The sequence below is a fragment of the Lepidochelys kempii genome, chromosome 10, assembly GCF_965140265.1.
Source record: "Lepidochelys kempii isolate rLepKem1 chromosome 10, rLepKem1.hap2, whole genome shotgun sequence".
NCBI classification, from domain to species: domain Eukaryota; kingdom Metazoa; phylum Chordata; order Testudines; family Cheloniidae; genus Lepidochelys; species Lepidochelys kempii.
The window spans coordinates 25,964,190-25,986,077 of NC_133265.1; the positions used below are offsets into that span (position 1 = coordinate 25,964,190).

At 42.4% G+C, this 21,888-nt stretch overlaps 1 protein-coding gene across 2 annotated transcripts in view; it reads right to left on the reverse strand.

Annotated features, from left to right (window-relative positions):
- ABAT (4-aminobutyrate aminotransferase) overlaps nt 1–21,888 on the reverse strand; it is a 133,041-nt gene that overhangs the window by 48,978 nt on the left and 62,175 nt on the right. For both annotated transcript variants that reach the window (XM_073362483.1, XM_073362484.1), the window contains exons 3-5: nt 11,616–11,713; nt 10,750–10,779; nt 9,038–9,155 (exon numbers count right to left, since the gene is read on the reverse strand). In XM_073362483.1, the coding sequence (XP_073218584.1) occupies nt 9,038–9,155; nt 10,750–10,779; nt 11,616–11,713 (246 nt within the window). The remainder of the gene's footprint in view (nt 1–9,037; nt 9,156–10,749; nt 10,780–11,615; nt 11,714–21,888) is intronic.

Consider the following 21,888-nt stretch of genomic DNA (forward strand, 5'->3'; position numbering starts at 1 on the left):
GTTTTTCATGAACAGGAATGGGGGAAAGAAGAGCCACACTTGACTAGCCGAACAGCCCAGAAAATTTAATTCCAAGCCATACTCTCTTCTATCCTTGAAGCTCACCACTGAAAATTATGTAAAGTATTAGAATGGATATATCAAACATTCCCCCTCCTTCACCTTGGATGGGCATATCATCAAATTCCATTCACTTCCCATAAGTCTCATTTCCATGTTTTAACCCTGCTCCAAGAATGTCACCCAAAGTTGACTGAACTTCATCGCTGTAGACAGCATGCATCCAATTAACTCTTTCCTTCCCATTTCTCATTAGACAGCTACAGTGTGATAACAGAGATGTTCATATAAATCACTTCTGGGTAACAATGTAGTTCAACAAACATACTCACTTTTTTTACAACGAACTGGGAAAGGATTTTTCTAATTTACACTTTGGGGAAGAATTATTACTTGTTTTTTCAGATGTGTAGATGGGATGAAGTTTACCAAAAAGAAGAAAAGAAAGATAAAAATGGAGGGACGAATTTGACTTTGCTACAATATAGTGACCTAAGCTACCATATACTATGGAAAAATCCAACCCATTTGCTCTGTGCCAGAAGAGGATGCTAGCCATGTGGTATTAAAGATACACAGCAATGGGCAAGTACCATTGTCTACTTAAATAATCTGTTATGGAAGTTTCTTTTCCATTGACTAAGCAAGACCAGCATTTCTCATCTTATTTGTACATTTTAGGTTTCACGTGCAAAGGAGTATGAGTTGTCAGGTATTTTTCATTATTAAGTTACAGAGTTTTTTGAGATCTTGTACCAAAGGTGATTTTATCCTAACAGATTTGTTTTCTAATTGGAATAATTTGTGTTTCAAATATTAAGCCATCTCCTTTTGCACATTCCTGATAGGCATCTAAGAACTGATAATGCTCCCATTACTGTGGTAATTACATGCAAAATATGGTGAAGACTAGAACAACTTAAAAAGATAATTAGCGTTTAGTACACAATTTGAGAAACAAATTTCTTAAAGGATCTGGACTACATACACCAAGACATATCTTTCATGAATGCCATCACCTGACTCCAGTAATAAGAACATAAGAACAGCCATTCTGAGTCAGACCAAAGGTCCATCTAGCCCAATATCCTGTCTTCCGACAGTGGCCAGTGCCAGGTGCCCCATAGGGAATGCACAGAACAGGTAATCATCAAGTGATCCATCTCCTGTTGCCCATTCCCAGCTTCTGGCAAACAGAGGCTAGGGATACCATCCCTGCCCATCCTGGCTAGTAGCCATTGATGGACCTATCCTCCATGAATTTATCTAGTTCTTTTTTGAACCCTGTTATAGTCTTGGCCTTCACAACATCATCTGGCAAGGAGTTCCACAGGTTGACTGTGCATTGTGTGAAAAAATACTTCCTTTTATTTGTTTTAAACCTGCTGCCTTTTAATTTCATTTAGTGGCCCCTAGTTCTTGTGTTCTGAGAAGTAACACTTCCTTATTTACTTTCTCCACACCAGTCATGATTTTGTAGACCTCTATCATATTCCCCCCTTAGTCTTATTAATCTCTCCGCATACGGCAGCAGTTCCATACCCCTAATCATTTTTGCTGCTCTTTTCCGAACCTTTTCCAAGTCCAATATATCTTTTTTGAGATTGGGCAACCACATCTGCATGCTGTATTCAAGATGTGGGTGTACCATGGATTTAAATAGAGGCAATATGATATTTTCTGTCTTATCTATCCTTTTCTTAATGATTTCCAATAAGCATGGCATATGTGCTCCAGACATATATTTCAAATCTAAGGATATACAATAAATGAAAAAATCTTTCATACATACTGTAACAACTTTTTGCACATCTACAAGTTAAAAGAACATTAAGGTTGTAAAGTCAAGCACTTTAAAGTTAGCATTAATTCTGGCATTTCCTATCTACAACCTCAATTTGGCCCCCTTGTTTTATGCATTATGCTACAATTTTTAATTACATAATCACACACTATATTTTCCCCAGGACCCCTGTCTCATGTGGCAATTTTGTGATGTAGATGAATGGGAGGCTAACATAATACCAAACTCATTTTCATTTATACAAATCCAGGGTCAAATCCATTTAGATTAGATGTTGTTTAGTGCAGAAACACACAGTGTCCCCTAAAACCACTGCTACTTCCACATTAGAGCCAACTAAATTATTTCCCAAAAGCGGCCTCAGAGAGAAAGCACGGCAATTGTATTAATGGGAATAAGGTGCAAGTAGTGAGGAGTTCTGGAATGCTATACATTTATTAAGGTGCAATGTGCAAAGCATGTTATTTGACAACATAATTGCAAAAAGATTAACTCAAAGATTTAGGACTTTACAAATGCTGCAATGACTCAAACATTGCTAAATTATGGATTCAGAGAAACATGAGGTGGTGATTGAATTATCACAATTTCTATACAGGGTATATCTCCTAGCTTTCTAGTTACCCCAGAACTTTTTGCTGGTGCTCTTCCAACAGAAATATTTCCTTAAACAAGTCAGAAGTAACATGTATACAGTGCAAGTACACTGATCACTCAGTGGTCATAAATCTGCATTCTTTGCATTTGTGCTTCGATCACTGCCTGATTTTCCTTTCCACTGAAATATTTCTCAAAAGTTAACCCAGTTTTCCAGAGTCTGACAACTCCATCCTTCAGTTCCTTGCCCATCAATCTGCCTGCCACCATAACTTTAAATCAGCACTACAGCCTAATCTTTTATGCAGCTTTATCATATTAGATTCCACAACTGGTTCTTTGCTTCCTTTTCCAATTCTTTGTGGATTGAAGTACAAACTTAAACAACAAAGAAAGAGGAAGTTACTCACCTTGTGCAGTAACGATGGTTCTTCAAGATCTGTGTCCCTATGGGTGCTCCACTTTACGTGTCTGTGTGCCCCTGCACCTTTAATCGGAGATTTTTGGTAGCAGTGTCCCATTGAGCCCACGCATGTGCTCTCCCTCCCTTGTGGTCTGCCTCGAGCCTATTTAGCACTGCATGAGAGAACACCCCCCTACCCCCCACTTCCTTCTCTAACACACAGCCCTATAGAGAACTTTGAAGTAGAGGGGAGGAGGGTGGGTTGTGGAGCACCCACAGGGACACACATCTCCAAGAACCATTGTTACTGTACAAGGTGAGTAACTTCCTCTTCTTTGAGTAGTGTCCCTATGGGTGCTCCACTTTAGGTGACTCCTGAGCAGTACCCACCACTGGAGGCTGGGACTTCAGAGTGGAGTCTTTTACTACTCCAGAATACTCTGGAGTCGAAGATAGTGTCAGCAGCCAAATCTTCAGTGATCGCATAATGTTCTGCGAAAGTATGGGCAGAGGCCCAAGTCATTGCTCTACAGATTGCTGAAATAGGGGTATCCCTACGGGATGTGATTGAGGTAGAAACTTACTTTGTGGAGTGCATATGGACTCTGGACAGAAGTAAGTTGTGCCCTTGATAAGTAATTAATGCAACTAGAGACCCATTTTGATAGTCTTTGAGGCGATATCACAGTGCTTTTGGATTTTCTGTGGACGAAAGGAAGAGTTCAGGAGATTTCCTGAAGTCCTTAGTCCTGTCCAAGTAGAATGCTAATGTCCTTCTAATATCTAGCATATGCACAATTGTCTCCCAGTTGTCACAATGTGGTTTTGGGAAAAAACAGGGAGATGGATCTGTTGATTCATATGGAAAGTGCAGAAAAAGTAGGGAGAAACTTGGGATATGTCCTTAGAGTTACTTTGTCTTTAAAAGAAAAAAAAAAAGGCCGTGAATGATGGATGTGTGATCAGGGCCACTATTTCTCCTATGTGCCTAGCTGAGGTGATGGCAATTAGAAATGCTGTCTTCATGGACAGTCTGTGAGAGAGAACAAGTTGCCCTGGACTCGGAGGGAGGTCTAGTCAAAGCCAGGCTGGAACAGGTGGTGTCACACGGGGGAAGAGATTCCCAATGCCCTTAAAGAATCTACGCATTAGTGGGTGAGCAAACACCAAGTGGGAAGCCATTTTCGCCACAAGATGTATCTTAAGGGAGCTGAGTGAGAGTTTAAAATGTAGTGCAAAATCAGAGGGAGGAATGATGAGGTTGGGTCTGTGTGTTTGGAATGACACAAACTTGGAGTCATTTCCATTTTGTAGATAAGTATGTCGAGTGGTCAACTTGTGGTTGTGTTGCAACACATCTTTCCACTCGTCAGAGCATTCTGCCTCTAAGCCTTGGAACTAAGAAGGAGCCAAGCCTGGAGGCGGAGGACCCATGGGTTGGGGTGAAGGGTCAGCCCATTGTTTTGAGAGGGCTGAAGAGAAACAGGAGGGCATATTGCCATCTGTGTCAGGTAAGGAAGCCAGACTTATCATGGTCAAGAGGGGCAATCAGAATAACTCTCGCTTTGTCTTGTTGAATTTTCAACAGAATCTTGGATAGAGTAGGAAACTGGGAAAAGACATACAAGTGGTCCCTGTCCCATGGGAAGATGAGGGCAACTTCCAGTGAATGTTTCCCAAGACCAGTCCTGGAGCAGTAACAAGGACCCTTTTTGTTCCATTAAGTAGTGAAGAGATCCATAGGCAGGGTTCCCCAAAGGGCGGATATATCTTGAAGCACCTCTGAATTCAGTACACACCCATTGTTGTGAGAAAATTCCAACAGACTGTTGGTTGTCACGTTCTGTATCCCTGGTAGATAGACAGCTGAGATGAGCACACTGTGATGGGTGCATCAATTCCAAAGTTTGAGTGCTTTCTTGTAGAGGGAGGAAGATCTGGCAGTTCCTTGTCTGTTTATACAAAACATACAGGTAACATTAAGTCCATCATGACCTTTGTGTGTTGGTTTTGAAGAAAGGCAGAGAGTGTGCACAAGCACTCCTGACAGCACTTAGCCCCAAAAGAGTGATATGGAAGGTCATTTCTGTTGAAGGCCATTTGTCCTGAACCTTGTTGTTGTGTAGGTGAGCTCCCCAGCGTATTAGGGAGACATGTGTACCAGGGTTGTGAATGTGGGTAGTGAGAGGAGTGCTGTCACTCGTACTGCATCAGGTTGGTGCTGATAAAGTCCAGCCACTATACCGAGATTAGTATGCCACTACAAAGAAGAGAACCTTGGAGAATACCCTGTGTGGAGCAGTCTGTACTGATAATGATCCTGCCCCAAAGGTAAGCAGTAGGAAATCTCCTGTACAATGGTTGTATTGAGATATGGAAGTAGGCACCCTGTGGTTCAGGGCTAGAAATCAATCTCTTTGCTCTAGAGCTGGTCCTAACTTCTGTGAAGTAGGGTAAGGTGACTTCTGAGTGGCGTGACAGGTGTACAGATGGCAGCTGATGCTGTAAGTTATCATTGTTCAGGCCCTCGACCAGCTCATCAAAGGTGCTTATAAGAGGCAGTTTGAGAGATCACGGACTAGGATGTAGACTGTTCCCATTTTTGAGCCCTGGGCCTCTTAAACTGTGGCTCATAACAGCATTGAGATGGTGGGTATTGAGAAGATTGTGACCTGACGTCTGGTTGAGAGGTATATCTTCTCTTCTGTCTCACAGTGTAGATTCCTAAGGAGTGTAATGTGGTCCGAGAATCCTTCAGGATGTGGAGAGAAAATCTGTGTTCTCCACAAAGAGTTCAGCCCTCCAAACTGGAATTCTGTAGCTCTTTGGGCAATCTAGAGAGATGTAGCCAACAACCACAAAAACCAGAACCCGCCTCAGTACCACTATCATGGAGACTGGGTGGGCAGCTGTAACAGCTACATCAGGTGGTGTCTCTAGGACCAGTCTGGCTATTAACTGACCGTCTCTAAGAATGGTCTGAATCTGTTCTTTTTGTGTTTCCAGAAATGTTCCAGAAACATAATGGGTTTCCCATGATTAATAAAATTGTATTTTGCCATGACAGTTTGGTAATTTAGGACTCTAAACCGTAATGTTGTCGATGAATACCCCATCTTGCCAAGGCTGATCGTATGGAGTTGACTTGACATTATGTTGCTTGCTTCGTGCATTAACCACATCCACTATGACTGAGTTAGGTTGCAGCTGTTGAAAAACAAAGTCTGCCTCTTTGGGTAGAGATGTAGGGTTGTTTTTGTTTACACTCTGTTGCAGGTTGGTGCGATGGAGGCTGGTGTCTGCCAGATGACTTTGGTAGGATCTAGAATCACCTCATTAATTGGGAGGACAATTCTAGATGAGAAGGTGGTGTGCAGAATATCCACCAACTTGTGATGTGTATCTGCCACATCCTGTAGGGGAATCTGCAGCTCGTCTGCCATCCTCTTGGTAAGATCCAGAAAGTTCCTAAAATCTTCACCTAGTGATGAGAGGTGGGCAGCACAGCCTCATCTGGGAAGGATGGGGAGAAGTGTGCTGGAGAGGTAGCTTCCTCTTTGGGTTCTTTTTTCCTGTTCTGAAAAAACTTTCTCCTGCCCTGGCTCAAGTGCTCTGGACAGCCAGGCTGTAGCAAACCATCTGGTGTACTCTCCCTGAGAGACACCGGGGATGGTCGCGACATGTGTGTACACATCACCGAAGAGTTACAATATGGCCTTGGGGGATAGAGGGAGGAAGGCAGGCATGGGCGGTGGGCTTACCTCAAGGGGCCCATACCGCAATTGTAGGTTGGCTTGACGGAATTGGGGAGGATCCTTGTCGTGTGATGGTGGGCCACGATGAGGGGCTAGGGAATGATCTCCTCCTGGCCAGTGCCAGATTTGTCAGTGGGCAAGGGCCGCTGACTGGGGTATTGGTAGTATACAGCCTGGTGCCAAGGGCGATTCTGGGTGTCGGGATGTGCTCGATACCGGGGTCCTGGTACCACGTAATGGGGATTGTGGTTCTTCCCTAATCATCAGGTCTCCAGGGTACCAGAGCTCATGCAGTACCATGGGTTCATTTGGTACCACAAAGGAGTGTCTGTGGACATTGTCAGTACCGATAGTTTGGCGGAGCACTCCCTAAATGAGAGTTTTGTTGTGCCCAGTACAGAAAGATTGTTGGTGCCACTATTTTAGAGATGGTACAGTAATTGTCTCTCCGTGGGTACTGAGGCCACAGGTCTCCAGAGTATCAGAGCACGTGTGTTACCATGGGCTCATGTGGTATCACAGAGGAGTGTCTGTAGTGTCGGCAAAGAGTTCTGTGGCACCTTATAGACTAACAGACGTATTGGAGCATAAGCTTGTGTGGGTGAATACCCACTTCGTCGTGTGGGCTCTTCTATCAGGGCCTGAGCCTCTCCTCAGCTCCCCCACGCCTGCCCAGCACTGCGCTGTCCTGGGTGCTGGTCTCCTTTGCTCAGGAGACAGACCTTCTCCCTTGAAGGTCTGGGAGAGACTGCCTGCTCCCTTCCTGGGCAGCCTTTATATAGGGCCTAGCCTAGCCCTGATTGGCTGGCTGTAATACTGGCCCTGATTGGCTCTCTACAGGCCCTCCCTGATTGACTGCCACCTTGCGCAGCCGCTCTGGCCTGTTGTAGCCCAATCTGGCATGGTGGTGGGGCACCGCCACACCTCAAAGTCCAATCAAATTAATGCAGCCTTCGCATCTGGAAGCTACATATATGGACTGTTTTCAAAAGAGGCTATGAAATGGCAAACTTTTAAATTAAATGTTTTGACAACAATGCTTAGCTCTTACATGGTGTTTTCCATCTTCTACAATCGTTACAAACATTAAACAGAAATGCTATCTGCTATTTCAGTCCCAGTTCAGGTCAGCAATATTAAGTGGACCAGCAGCCATAGAAGATGAAAGTGGTGTTAAAATACTGAATTAATTGCGTCCAAAAGAACCTTTATTTTAGTGAATTTAGATGAACGGTGCCAACTTGACAGCCCTAGATAGCACACTCTTCCATCCACTGTATAATGCAGTAGGGGTACAGCAAGCTTTCCCTGCACTTCCCATCAATGTGCCTCAGTAGTGGCCCAGATGTACCACCTAACGATGGGAGTGAGGTTCAGTTCTCATTTCCATTTAGCCTCTCTGCTGAGAGTGTCAACAGGAGGACAGTTAGAGGTAGTTTCTCCAATGTAGACACCTGTCCTCTAGGACCTGGGTCAAGATCAGCAACCAGTTGGCATATGCTAATAACTTTGGTTAATGCATCTGACCTTTCAAACTGGAGGGTAAATACTTCCTCTACTATTCTAAACCTCCAGACTCACTCCCCAGGTGACCTTTTACAAAAGTATGTTAGGGGACCAAAACAGCAAGAGAAAGTAGTCATGAACCTGACTATTGGCAATACAAGACTTGATTTAAACAACATCGTTGGATTCTCTCAAGTGTAATGATGTGCAAACATACCTAGCAAGTCCATATAGGATGACCTAGCTTAAATACTTTAGAACCAAATTGTTTCAATTGCTGTGATCAACATAAACAATGTACAAAGTGGGCTAGCACTGATCAGGTACATGATAACACCAAGGGAACTCTGCAGGGCTAGCCCCACAGTATGCCAATAATGTATTTCATCACACAGACTCATAAGGAACTAGAAAAAATGGATTTCAGACGCAACATATTTGGTATCTACAGAAGAGAGATGTGAAGATAAGAATGCCTTCAAATGAATGTGTTTTGTCTGCAGTTGGAAGAGGTTGAGTGGGAGGACAGTCTTTGTCTCAGAAGGGCAGCTGTGTCTTTAAGGCAATATGCTTGCTCAAATATTGCATTTCGGCCATTAAATTTAATAAGAAACTTGTTTTAAAAGTTATAGAACCCTCCACCCCCCGTGATTCAATCCAAGACTAATATTATGGCTCCTTTTGGGTCCCAATATATGCTTCAAGTGAACCATGTGTATGAATCCTAAAGCAGATCCTCCAGCTATATAGAGATGCAGTTATGGAATATAGAGCAGTGAAGCACTGACTGCAATGAGGCATACATGGTGTCAGCTATTTCACTGTTAATCAATCAGCTTCTCCAGCAGAGATTGAGAGAGAAAGGAGCAGTTCCATAGCAAACCAAGAGCTTTAGCACAATCTGGCTCTTACCTATTGGGATGGATGAAATCTGAGAGTAGAGATCCAGCATGCGATTGCCATCTACGTCTACAAGGTAGTTCCCTCGGCTCTCTTGATAATTGCAAAAAAAGTGCACAGCTTCTGCATTCTTACAGGAAAAAATAAACCAATAAATCTAGTAAGTGGCAGAATATTCAGTTCAATCTGGAGACAGTAAATGGGGGACATATACAGTAAAACCTTTTAAAAAGTATTGCTAGAATACAAACATACACATCTCTGTTGTATGGAAATTAAGTTTACTGTAGCCTCTTACAAAAATGGGATTTTAATAAGAAGTGCAGTAGAGACACAGGAGGGAACAGAATGCAGTACAGTATTTCACACCTCCTCATCGAAGGCTCTCAAGGTGTTTTACAAGCATCAGTGAATTAAATGAAGATAATGATTTGCCCAAGGTCAAATACTGAGTCAGTAGCAGAATAGAGAATAAAACACAGTATTCCTGACTCAATCTGTTCCTCTAATAATCCGCACACACACACTGTGTGCATGTGGTCTTGCATGTGCCAGTTGGTGAGTAAAGTTGAACTGCAAGGGTATGGTTTCTGCACATAAATCAAGTGTGCACATTGCAGAATTGCTCTTTTCGTCAAGGAAATATATAGTTATACTGACATACTTTTAAGATCAAAGATTCCTATGCTCATATCCTCTGCTTAATAGCAATTAAAAAAATCACCACATTCAGTCAGAATCCCTAAAGAGGTAAATAATAAAAAATAGGGTACACTGACTTCACAAAACATTTCAGCATTTTAAAACTGTTATAGAGTTATTTTATATTAAACATTATACAATAATTTAACCATAAAATACTACTGTCACAATTCAGGGCAATTACACCTGTATTCCCCCTTCAGTGGCCCAATCCCCTGTGTTATTCCCAGCAATGACAGTCTGCCTAAACAAACCTGCTTGCTTTCTCTTCAGACACTGATAACAGACTTATTGCTACAGTTATAAGTAACATACAGCTCTTTCTAAGCAAGCCTACTTTATTCTTAAGGTAAAAAGCATTACAGAGAAAACATCATAAAAACAATAAAAGAACCTACACACATGCTAAGAAGCTAACCAGAGACCACCACAACTCTAACACGGCCTCAGGCAAGAGCAGTCTTTCAACACCCCACCCTCGGGGTTTTCTTGTGGTCACAAGTTCATAACAGCTTCAGCTCAGAACAAGCACACAGTTTTATAGGCCCCAGTAAGTCAAGTTCTTCCAATCCTTCCCTAAGGATGTGGCCTGCTGTGGACCAGAGGTCCTTTCCATTGGCTGTCACTCTTTGGAGAGGTCAGTTTGAACTAGTATGTGTGTGTCCGGGGGGGTGGAGAAATGGCTTCAAAGGCTGATCATGGAGGAAGTATATTAGCATCCCCCTCCCTATTTGAAACAGTACATACAATGCCACAGTAACACATACACAATTGCATTTGTAATACAGTTTACCCCAAAAGGTATTAACCCCAATTCAGTAATGTTTAACTTTATTCAATAAAGTTTATCTTCATTCCATGAGGTTTGTTCAGGATATCATAGGATATTGTTAGTCTGTTACAACTACTCCTAGATTTAAATTTTTTGCCTAGTTTTGCATTATGAACCTAAAGCTAGAAAATCTGATTTTAAAATGGAAAGGCTGAGAGATTGGCAGCAAAAAATAAACTTGATGAGTTACCTGAATTCCATTTAGCTGTTTCATTAACTCCTGAAAGAAAATAATAAAAAAATCAAGAGCATGATAAACATAGTTTGTACACTTCAACTGAACTGCTTTAGTGATTTCTATTAAACACTTGACTCCGTCAGAAGGAAATAATGTCCAGCTACTTGAAACCCTCATGTCACTTACAAAACTAAAGTATCAATTTGTAATCAGCACAACCAGTTCTGTGCTGGGAGACAAGCAAATACACTTTGCTCTCCTGCAGATGGGAGGTTTCATTAGATTCACTTGCTTCTAATTCTTAATACTAGCAGCAGACATTAAGAAACCAGGAGGTTAGACACAAAGGGCAAAATCTCCTCTCTGATCAGCCATTGAAAATCTTTACTCAGATACTCTGCCATCTCCCCAGCAGCTCCTTTAGTTGCCCCCCCCCCCCAACATTTTGCGGGCCCTGGTACAACAGTACCACTTGCACCATTGAAGTTACACTATTGAAGCAGAACTTTACCGGTGAGATCTTTCATGCAGATCTGGGAGGAGAGTTTTGTCTTAAAACATTTTGACAGACAGACAACCTGACATTTGCCTAACTCTTTTCGTAATCTGATCTAAGTGTGTGCACAGTTATTTTCTTGCTGCTGGGAATTCCACCCATTGGTGTTCTTTAGTGTTGTTTCTTCCATTTTAGTCTGTCATTCTGGGGTCTTGAAAGAAAATGGATTCTCTGTATTGTGTAATCATTTATTTAGGATAACAATAATCTTTAGCTCCTGGTTTTTTATATATCAGGCCTGGTACTGTGTTTTGGTCAATCAAAATATGGCTATGGGGGTGGGGGTGTGTGTGACTAAAACCACCTCACTTTGTGAACTTACTCTGGACCTAGGCCCAGGAACTTCTGTCTTCATTAACGGTCCATCATAATCAAAGTCCACATCAATTTTAGCTGCAGTTTGACTGATCAATCTGTGCCCTGTAAGAAATAAAAACAATGAAAAAACTAAATTACAAACTCCCCCCCAAAATAAAAATATCCAATTCTTCTTCTTTATAAGAATATCCAACAGCTGAGGACATCTGTGTTGTACTCTGTGAAGAAAACTTTCAGGGCCTGATTCGGATCTTGTACCAATATAAATTAGGAGCAACTTCAAGGAAGACAGTAGCATTATCCCAGTACAAGTGAGATCAGAAATGGGCCTCCCTAGCTCTTCACTAGAGAAGAGGAGACAGTCTACTGTTTAGAGAAGGGGGAATGGGAGTCAGGAATCTTAGGTTCTATTTCCATTTCTGTTACTGACTTGATGTGTTGTTACATTGAGCAAGTTTACCCGTGGACTCCCATCTGTAAGATGGAGGTGATTCACTACCTGCAGAAGCACAGTGACCATTTGAAAATTCCCATGAAATCCTCAAATGAAAGGTCTTACGGTATGCTTAGTAATAATTCTAAGGATGTAAAAGAAGATGTATACCTCAGAAAAGAAAAATGGCTTTGTTAAACAAATGAATACTGCATGACTAAGACAGCATGCACTGCAGCTCAGAGAGCTGGGTCATACTGTGGTTATCTTTATTCTGACCTATGGGTAGACTGCTGCTCTGCAGCCATGCGTGTAATGGAGGAAAGATAACAGACCTGACATCTCTAATGAAGCAGAAAGGCAGAAAACTACCATGCTTCATCAGTAATAGACTGCTCCAGTTTTTTAAAGGAACTTCTGAAAAATATAGGATTTGCGTGTTGTTTTAAAGGATGTAGAAAATAGCTTTTTCTGTTGTCCTCACCAAAACTGTAAGGTTTAATATTCAAGAGTAAAACAGTTCACAAGATACAATCTAAGCGGTATTTCCTGAGTAAAATCTGAGGCGTTCACATGTGATGAAAAAGAGCAAGGCAAATCTTGTAGGATCTTAAGGTTTTTAAACTTACATCACATTCAAGGAAACATGATCAGTGGAGTTTCTGGTCAAGGGTCCACATTAATTTCCTGTACGTACTGACATGGACACAAAATATTCAGAGTGCTAAAGTACGTAATAAGCAGTACTTACAGACCAAAAGTGTTTGCAAACTTTGCAAATCTGATACTGCTAACTGTTAGCAGTGAGATAAGTGTGCTTTACATTTGTGATGCTCCATACAAATACTAATCAATCAATCAATCAATCAGTCCTTACCAACACAGTATCCTCCTCTTACACATATCAGTCCACAGATTATTTGTAGACCATACCCCTAAAATCGTTCCATCAATTTGCAGGATATATTCCAAAATGTTTAATAAATACCAACTTCCCTAAAAATAGCTAGATCATATATACATACATGGGATTTTATCCAAGAATACCGACAACTGTCACAAATACTGAGAATTACTTCACTGAACGTCTGATGTAAAACATTAAGTGCATATTCAGAGTGAGTATAAAATGCATTTGTTGTGAATTTTTCTATGATCCTGTCAGAGGGCAGATTAATTAACTGCAACAATTTAGCACTAGAGGATATTTAAAGCGATACATACTCTGAGGAATCCCTCACCATGTTCAGGGATGCAGGCCAAAACAGTTTAAATGTTACATTTTTCCAGATTATAATTTGACACTTCACAATTTTAAAAAAAAAATCACGTTATTTATTTATTTATGATATCTCCCGTCACTTAAGAGCAGGGTGCCTAAAGTCAAGAAACAAAGGGATGCAGTACCAAGGTAGGAGCCTGAAGGCCACACATGGGATTGATTAGTTTCCCATCGGAAACAGAGTCTTTCCACTGTCTTTATTAGGAGTTGGATTAGCTTCCAGTTCCTAAACCCTCCCAGTTCCCAAGGGGCAAACTACCCTGTTACACTTGGACCTAGCCATGTTAAATTCTAAACATGCATGTTTGTACTCTCCATTTAAGTAGGATGGGCAAGGAGAGTACAGATGCCAGAGCATTATCAGGGAACCAAGAAAAAAAAAAAAGACAACAAGCTTGTCTCTGTACTCTTCAACTACAGCAAAATTATTAACTGTACAACCAAACTAACATTCTCATCCACAATTTTTGGCTGCACGGTACCCAAGGGCCATTCCCCAGAAAATTATCTCCTGTAAATTAATCTCAATTGGTGTAACTGATTCAGCATTTTAGTAGCACCACACCTATACCAGGTCGATACGTGGTAAATGGACACTAGACGGATTCATCAGACCACAGGTAGAAGTTACCATTCAACAATATCACATTGAGTGCCAGGAACAGATCTGCCAATCACCCCTAAAGTGAAACACAACAGAATGTACCAGAGCTCCAGAAAGATAAACATATGGGAAGGCAGGCAAATGCCCAGGTATGTGGAAAGCATCCTGTAGCAGAGTGCAGTATTATCAGCTGTCTAACCCTCTACTTTTCTGCAGATAAATTATACTGTGGAAAAATAAAACAGAATTCCACAGCTCACTTTCCCCCACAAGATTTTAGATTCAGAAGGGGCTTGAGAAGCTTATTAGAGTCATTTTGCTTGAAATAAATATTTAGTAAAAGAAATAATGGAAGGAATCTCACATCTGCAATTCTCAGCAGAGTGCCTTTGAATTTTGAACAGAACCATTTGGCCAAGATTTTCAGAAATGACTTAATTTTATATGCCTCAGTTTTTGGGTGCCCAGTTTGAGACACCTTAAAGAGGTCTGATTTTCAAAAAGGGGAGAGCACCCAGCCTCTGACTGGCAGCCACGTTTAAGTAATCTCTAGCTGAGTACTCAAATGCTGCTCACTTTGGAAAATTTTGGCCACAGACTACAATTATTCTCATCAGTTTTAATCCTGAGTGCTACACCTTAGTTTAAGTGACAACACCATAAGGAAGTGCATTATTAATGAGCTTTGTTTGGAAAGCAATGTCACTCCATTTTTGTGCCATTCCTGTTTAGCAGTGGTATAAATAGTGGGCTGCATGACAAAGTAGTTTCATCAGAGAAGTTACTGGATATAAGAGTTCTGAAGCTCATTAAAAGCAACACAATTCATAGCTGATAAGGGCTGTACATTTAGTAGCTCAGCTATAAAGTCAAAAAGATTAAAAGGCAGATAAGACACTAAAATAATCTTTAATTCTGCCCTCAGAGAATGAGATCACAATGTATCCTATGACACAAATTTATCCTCTCTTCCTCCAGCTCTGCAGTTTTCATTGGCAGATAGCTCTATTTCTCTTCCCTCAGTCCCACCACACCATCCAAACATCTATTTGCTGCCTTGGTCTCTCCTTCAGTCTGAGCTGCCCTTTCTCTCTGTGCAGGAACACATCACCTATTTCAAAGACAAGATCCTCTGCAGTCTCCCTCCCCAATTCCCTTTTCCTCCTACCCAGTGTCACTACACCTATTCTTATTTGCCTCAGCCTATGTATCCAATCCAGTTTTTTACAACTTTCAACAAACAGCCAATTAGCTAATGAAGATAGGAAGGGTGCGTGTACAGGGATTCAAACCCCTTCACGGGGACAAAGTACTTCTTTTCCGCCTCTTTGGATGTGGGTGGAATGGAAGACGGGGACTCCTGGGTGGATGGGCAATGCGACCTGGGCCGGGGAGGGGATGACATTGAAGAGGTTATCTGAGTCCTCAGCTAGCTTCTCAACCTCCAAATTAGATTGGCAGCCACCTTCTTGAGCAGGGCTTGGTGCTCCCTGAAGTCACCAAGGGAGCTATTGGTTTGTGAGGGCCCTGCCACCACCTCATCCAAGGATGACGAGGACGACTGCACCGCTGGAGGGTGGGGAGCAACCCCTTCCTCAATTGGGGACCGCTCTGCGGCCTCCGGAGCCTCCCGTGAAGCTTCCACATCAGACTCAGTACCATGCTCCGACTCCAGTGCCAGCTTGTCCGAAGCGATGGGAGTAAGGTGCCAGCATAACAGGTACACCCCGACAGGTTTCAGTATTGCCACTGGGCAGGCCACTGCCCTTGACACCATGCTGGTGCCACAGGTGCCTTGGCGGGTTCCCGCTGGGAGGCAATTCCCCTTTACGGGGTGTCATAAATATAAAGGGAAGGGTAATCATCTTTAAAATCCCTCCTGGCCAGAGGAAAAATCCTTTCAGCTGTAAAGGGTTAAGAAGCTCAAGGTAACCTCGCTGGCACCTGACCAAAATGACCAATAACGAGACAAGATACTTTCAAAAGCTGGGAGGAGGGAGAAAAACAAAGGGTCTGTGTCTGTCTATGTGATGCTTTTGCCAGGGTCAGAACAGGAATGGAGTCTTAGAACTTAGTAAGTAATCTAGCTAGGTATGTGTTAGATTATGATTTCTTTAAATGGCTGAGAAAATAGCTGTGCTGAATAAAATGAATATTCCTGTCTGTGTGTCTTTTTTGTAACTTAAGGTTTTGCCTAGAGGAATTCTCTATGTTTTGAATCTAATTACCCTGTAAGGTATTTACCATCCTGATTTTACAGAGGTGATTCCTTTTTACTTCTATTAAAAGTCTTCTTGTAAGGAAACTGAATGCTTTTTCATTGTTCTAAGATCCAAGGGTTTGGGTTTGTGATCACCTATGCAAATTGGTGAGGATTTTTACCAAACCTTCCCCAGGAAGTGGGGTGCAACAGTTGGGAGGATTTTGGGGAGAAAGACGTGTCCAAACTATGTTTTCTCTGGAACCCAGATAAAGTTTGGTGGTGGCAGTGGAAGTCCAGGAGCAAAGGGTAAAATAGTTTGTACCTTGAGGAAGTTTTAACCTAAGCTGGTAAAAGTAAGCTTAGGGGGTTTTCATGCAGGTCCCCACATCTCTACCCTAGAGTTCAGAGTGGGGAAGGAACCTTGACACGGGGGAAGGGCCGAACTGGCCCTCCGACCTGGACCACTGCCTTTCTGGTGACCAGGGCGAGGCTGTCTGATTCTGTCAACTGACCCTCGTTGGCGACCAGTACAGAGAAGGTGAGGACCGGTGCCTGCCTGAAGAACAGTACCAGGGCCCAGCGACTGGTACCATGACCAGGAATGATCCTGTAATGGAGGGAAACTGATGGCTAGGAGACCTGTGAGGCGATAGTGATTGGCACCTTGCCGATCACGGGGATTGGTACTGCGACTCCGGAGTCCCATGTCTTGTTGGTGGCGACCATGGAATCAGAGATGTGAGACTCCTGGCTGGAGACCGAGGCTGCAGTGCCAGGTTCCTGGGCCATGGCAGAGGGGAATGACGCCTGTGGTCCGGGGACACTCCACTGCCTTTTGGGGTGGTCCCATAACTGGCCTGACCATTGGCACCAGTGTCTTGGCAGGATCCGCTGTGCGGCCAGCAGTCTGCAGTGCTGGTCGGCCTAACTGTTCTTTGGCCACCGGCCCTGCTTCAGGCGCAGATGGTCCGCTACCGCTCCATGGCCTACATGGTCCAACCACAGTGGTACCCCCGAGAGCCTCCGTAGCGGACACAAGGCCTAACACAGGTCCTTTGCCCGAAGTTCCCTTCTTGTGCGGTGCCAGTGGACCAGTCGACCTAGACTGCTTCTTCAGTACCAGTGAGGGGGAATGGTTCCAGGCGTACTCTGGTGCCGGCAGTGCACTGCGTGCCGAAGCCAAAGTACCGGGCGTGGAGTCTGAATGTGAGGGCTCCAATCTTGGGTGCAGAGCGAATGTCAATCATTCCTCAATCAAATGTCCCGCTCTTTCTGAGTCCAAGGATGAAAGTTTTTGCAGATCTGGCCCTTGTCTTTTCTACGGGTTTCCCCCAAACACTTTAAACAGCTATTGTGAGGGTCACTGATGGCCATTGGCCGGCTGCACTCAGAACACGGCTTGAAGCCTGGGGAATGGGGCATGCCCCGCTCTGGGACAAAGTCTCAGTCAGGACTCTAACTTTTACTAAAACACTTAACAACTAACTAATCACTTAACTAAACAACAAAGGAGAACGATCTAAACAATTAAGAACCGCTAATGCTCTTGCCATGCAATACCAGATGCTCCAACCAACCATCATGGGCGGTAAGACGCAACTGAGAGGGCGTAGGCCCGGCGGCACCTGATATACCACCGCATGAGCATGGCACTCCAGAGGGCCCCACAGTCAACCCTGTGGATATCGCTAAGGCAGAAACCTCTGACAACTGTGCATGTGGTCGCACACACACCTAGAATGGAATTGGCATAAGCAAGCACTCGAAAAAGAAAGGAAAGTTTTAGGAGTGTTTTTAAAGTTTAGAGATACTACAGAAGAGTCAGACTATGACACCCTTTGCCACATTAAAAGCATCTTGAGCCATGAGTTGCCCTACTGACTTCAGTGAGACTACTTGTGTAGTGAGGCACTAGCCAATCTGTTAAGTATTGTAATCTTGCCCTTAATAATAATAATATTCATCTGAAAAATTTTCCTATTAATCTCAGCCAGACTCTCCGAGTAAATGTACTCGTTCTGAAGGCCATTCAAGTTTGCTACCTAATTTAAAAATCAAATCATGCTCAGAAAAAAAAAAGTATCCTTCCTTAATGACAGATACATTACCGTTACCCCAATAACGCACTCCCCACTTGCAAAATGGAGGGGGAGGGGAAGAACATTTGTAAAACACCCTGAAAAGACTGAGAGCTAAGTATTCTATCCATCCCTTGGATTTTTTTTTTTTATTTATAATTGTTCAATAAAAAAAGTCTATCATCAACTCCATGGGCAAATTCTGCTCTGGATGGTGCAGCAAAGGAAGCAGAAGGTGTTTCCCAGTGCATCCTCCTCAACAGAAATCCCACCAGCCAGGACAAGAGCTACACAGTGGGGAAGCTATCTGGAGTAGTTTCTGCTGCTCCCCTGGCTAGTGGTTTTCACAGCATAAGTCACTAAGGATTCATTTCTTTCAGCAGCTAGATTCATTGCACAGTAAAATTGATCTACACTAGACTGATTTTCAGAGGTTCTGAGCACTTTTGAGAAATCAGGCCATATACTGAAGAAAACAGACTGGGAGCAGATTAAGAACACCTTACAAGAACACTCACATCAAAAGCAATAATCCATAAGTAACTGTGCATATGTGCACACACACACACACACTCACACTCACTCTTTGAAGGGATCAGTGTAGGAAAAAAAAAGCGTACATTACAGCATTCTAAGGAATACTGAAAAGAAAAACAATAAAATACTCAGCAGAGCAGCAAAGAACTAAGCAAGGGTCATTCCCACCCCTTTTTGTTGTTGGTATTTATGCAAAAGTTCCTGTGAAGTAGACATTTGCTAAAGGCACGTAATAGTACTTTAAAAACAAGCACAACTGTACTGTGCAGTGCTGCATAAATTTACGTTGCCATAGCTCATGTGTCTTATTGTATGAATAAACTAAATCTCTGGCACACAGCGCAGGAATTATTCAACTGAACTGAAAACATGTTATTGCTCCCCAGTTAACATAATAGTCTTCGTGCCTTAACGGTGATTTCATCAAATTAGAAATGTTGATCAATTTGTGGAACAGTTTTTGTTTTTTTTTAATAAAACCTTTTCAGGAGCAGTTTATCCAAACTATCTTAATTTTCAGTAAGTGCTGGTGACCCTGAGCCATTTGAAAATGAGAAACGCAAATATCAATTTTCCCCATTTGTTTGCTGTCATCTGCAATATATTACACTTCGTTTTCCACCAAAGATAAATAACTTTTAGGCTGTTTAACAGATATAATATACAAACACATTTTTTACTTGTTTTCTAAAGAAGAAGCCTACATATCTAGTTAACAGAGCACCTGAATTCATGAGAACCTGTGTAATAGCAGATCTGATTTATTACTCTCTACTATTTCATAAGGAATCTCTCCCCGTCTCCTTATCATTTCACCTCCACCCCATCCGCACCCCCGACACCTCTTTGAAATTGAGAAGCTTTGCCATATGCAAAACAATAGATGCATGTTTCACCAGATCAAAGAATCTGAAGAGAATTCCCTTCTCATCTTGGGTTGAAAACTGAAGAGATGTCCGGGGTCGGGGGGGAGTGCGGATCCTAACAAAGCCTTTGGTGAATTAGTCCCAGTTTGGCTTCAGACAGATATATTTTCTGACTATCAACACCGTACATTTGTTTTAACCTCTCGCCACTTTGAGAAAGTGGTGGGCAGATTATGGGTGCACAGTAGCTCACACATTTTCTGGCAGTGCCAATAGATATATTCTTTCAGCCTTGCAGTATTCCATTTACCCACTTACATAGGGTATGTATTTTTATTTAAAAGGGAAATAAACAAAAATGTTAACTAAAGTAAATCAGGAATCTGTGCAAATATACATTCATAGCAATTCTGAAAGGTTGATTTGCTGATCTTTTGTGTCTCAAATGAGTATCAGTCAAGTTCTAGAATAAATTTGCATAGGGAAATAAGAAAAGAGCTCTCATCTTAACAGCTAGGAAACAGATTAAAATACTGTCAAGATGGCTCAGAATAGCACATTTGCATATGGCTCAGGTCAGCTCCTACAACAAGACCTGTGGACAGATGCTCAACTCATGTTAATGGTCAAAACTCCGTTGAAGTAAATGAAACTGTGACAATTTACACCAACTGAGGAATCTCCCGCCAAGCTTGTCTGACACAGCACTCTTGTACTGAAAGAAGAGATACTGATGCTGCACTGTTAGAGGTGATGACCATCAGATGATGTGTTAAATCCAGGTCCCTTCTGAAGGACGCTGTCCAGACAAAATTTAAGGAGCCCAGGCCGCATTGTAAGAGAGTAAGAGACAAAAATTTTCTGTGCAAACAAACATTCCCACTCATGTCCAAAAAGGTGTCAGTTATTCCTGAGCGCATAATGGTTTACACATTGACCCACATGTTCCCAGCTTTATTGTTATCTAAATTGTAACAGAATGTTGGGACCCCTCCAGGATGAAAAGATCCACATAAACCCATGTTTTCTACTACAGGCAGGCCCAAATGGATGTGCTGTTATTGGGGCAAGGAGATCTCAATTTAATAATATACCTATTAGGCATCAAGTATCAGAGGGGAGCTGTGTTAGTCTGTATCCACAAAAACAATGAGGAGTCCAGTGGCACCTTAAAGACTAACAAATTTATTTGGACATAAGTTTTTGTGGGTAAAAAAACCCACTTCTTCAGATACAAGTGAAGAAGTGGGGTTTTTTACCCACGAAAGCTTATGCCCAAATAAATCTCCTTGTTGTTTCTACTTAGGCATGTGGAGATTAACAAATAGGCTATGCAAAAACAGGATAAACTCTAGGAATTTTATGGCTTGTTGGAACCCTGTCCAACATACTGAGCTAAAAGTCTTTGCTCTCTGTAACTGGTCTTATATCCAAGTGAGTAAGGACCTACCAGATCATTACCTGTTATGTTTAACGTTATGGTTACTTTTAATGAACTTCATAAAATGGAAGTGACCTATCTCTGGGCACCAGGTTTTGAAAAATGTGGCTTCTGTCCTTAAAAGGTAGCTGTAATTGTATGATTGAAAAAAAAAACAACAAAAAAACAGTTTTAGGTATTTCCGGCTCCCAATTGGTTATTAATACTGTCTTTATTATTATAGGATGATCAAACGTGAAATGTCATTGGGGTTATGTTACAGCCTTACTCCTCAGAACTAGAAAGCATCCGTGTCTGAAACCTCCCTCAACAATCTCATGTACTTTGCATACTTATGCTGATCATTTGCCAGTAGCAGACTAAGGCCTTGTCTACACTACCAAGTTTTGTTGCCAAAAACTGCCCTTTGGCGACAAAACAGCAAGAGCGTACACACTACAATGGGACTTTTGTCACAAAAAATGCCCAGTTTTGGTGACAGAAAACTTCCACCTTTATGAGAGACTTTTGTCTTCTCCCCTTCATTTATTGTCGACAAAGAGCCAGTGTAGACACTGCTGATTGTTTTGTCGACAGAACTGGCTTTCACCAGTATCCCACAATGCCTGCCCCGATTGCTCTCCTCAGTGTTTTGATCTCTGCTGCCCTGCAGGCATGCGCCCCTCCCCTTTCAAAGCTCCAGGAAGTATCTGTGTGCTGCTCTGTGTGGGAAACAACAAAGAGCAAATCATAGGAAAGCTCCTGTTCTGCCCTGCACTAGGAGCACAGCAGCAGGCAGACTGCTGCTGCAGGGGGAGGGGGACAGACTGCTGCGCTGCTTTGCTGTTCTTCAG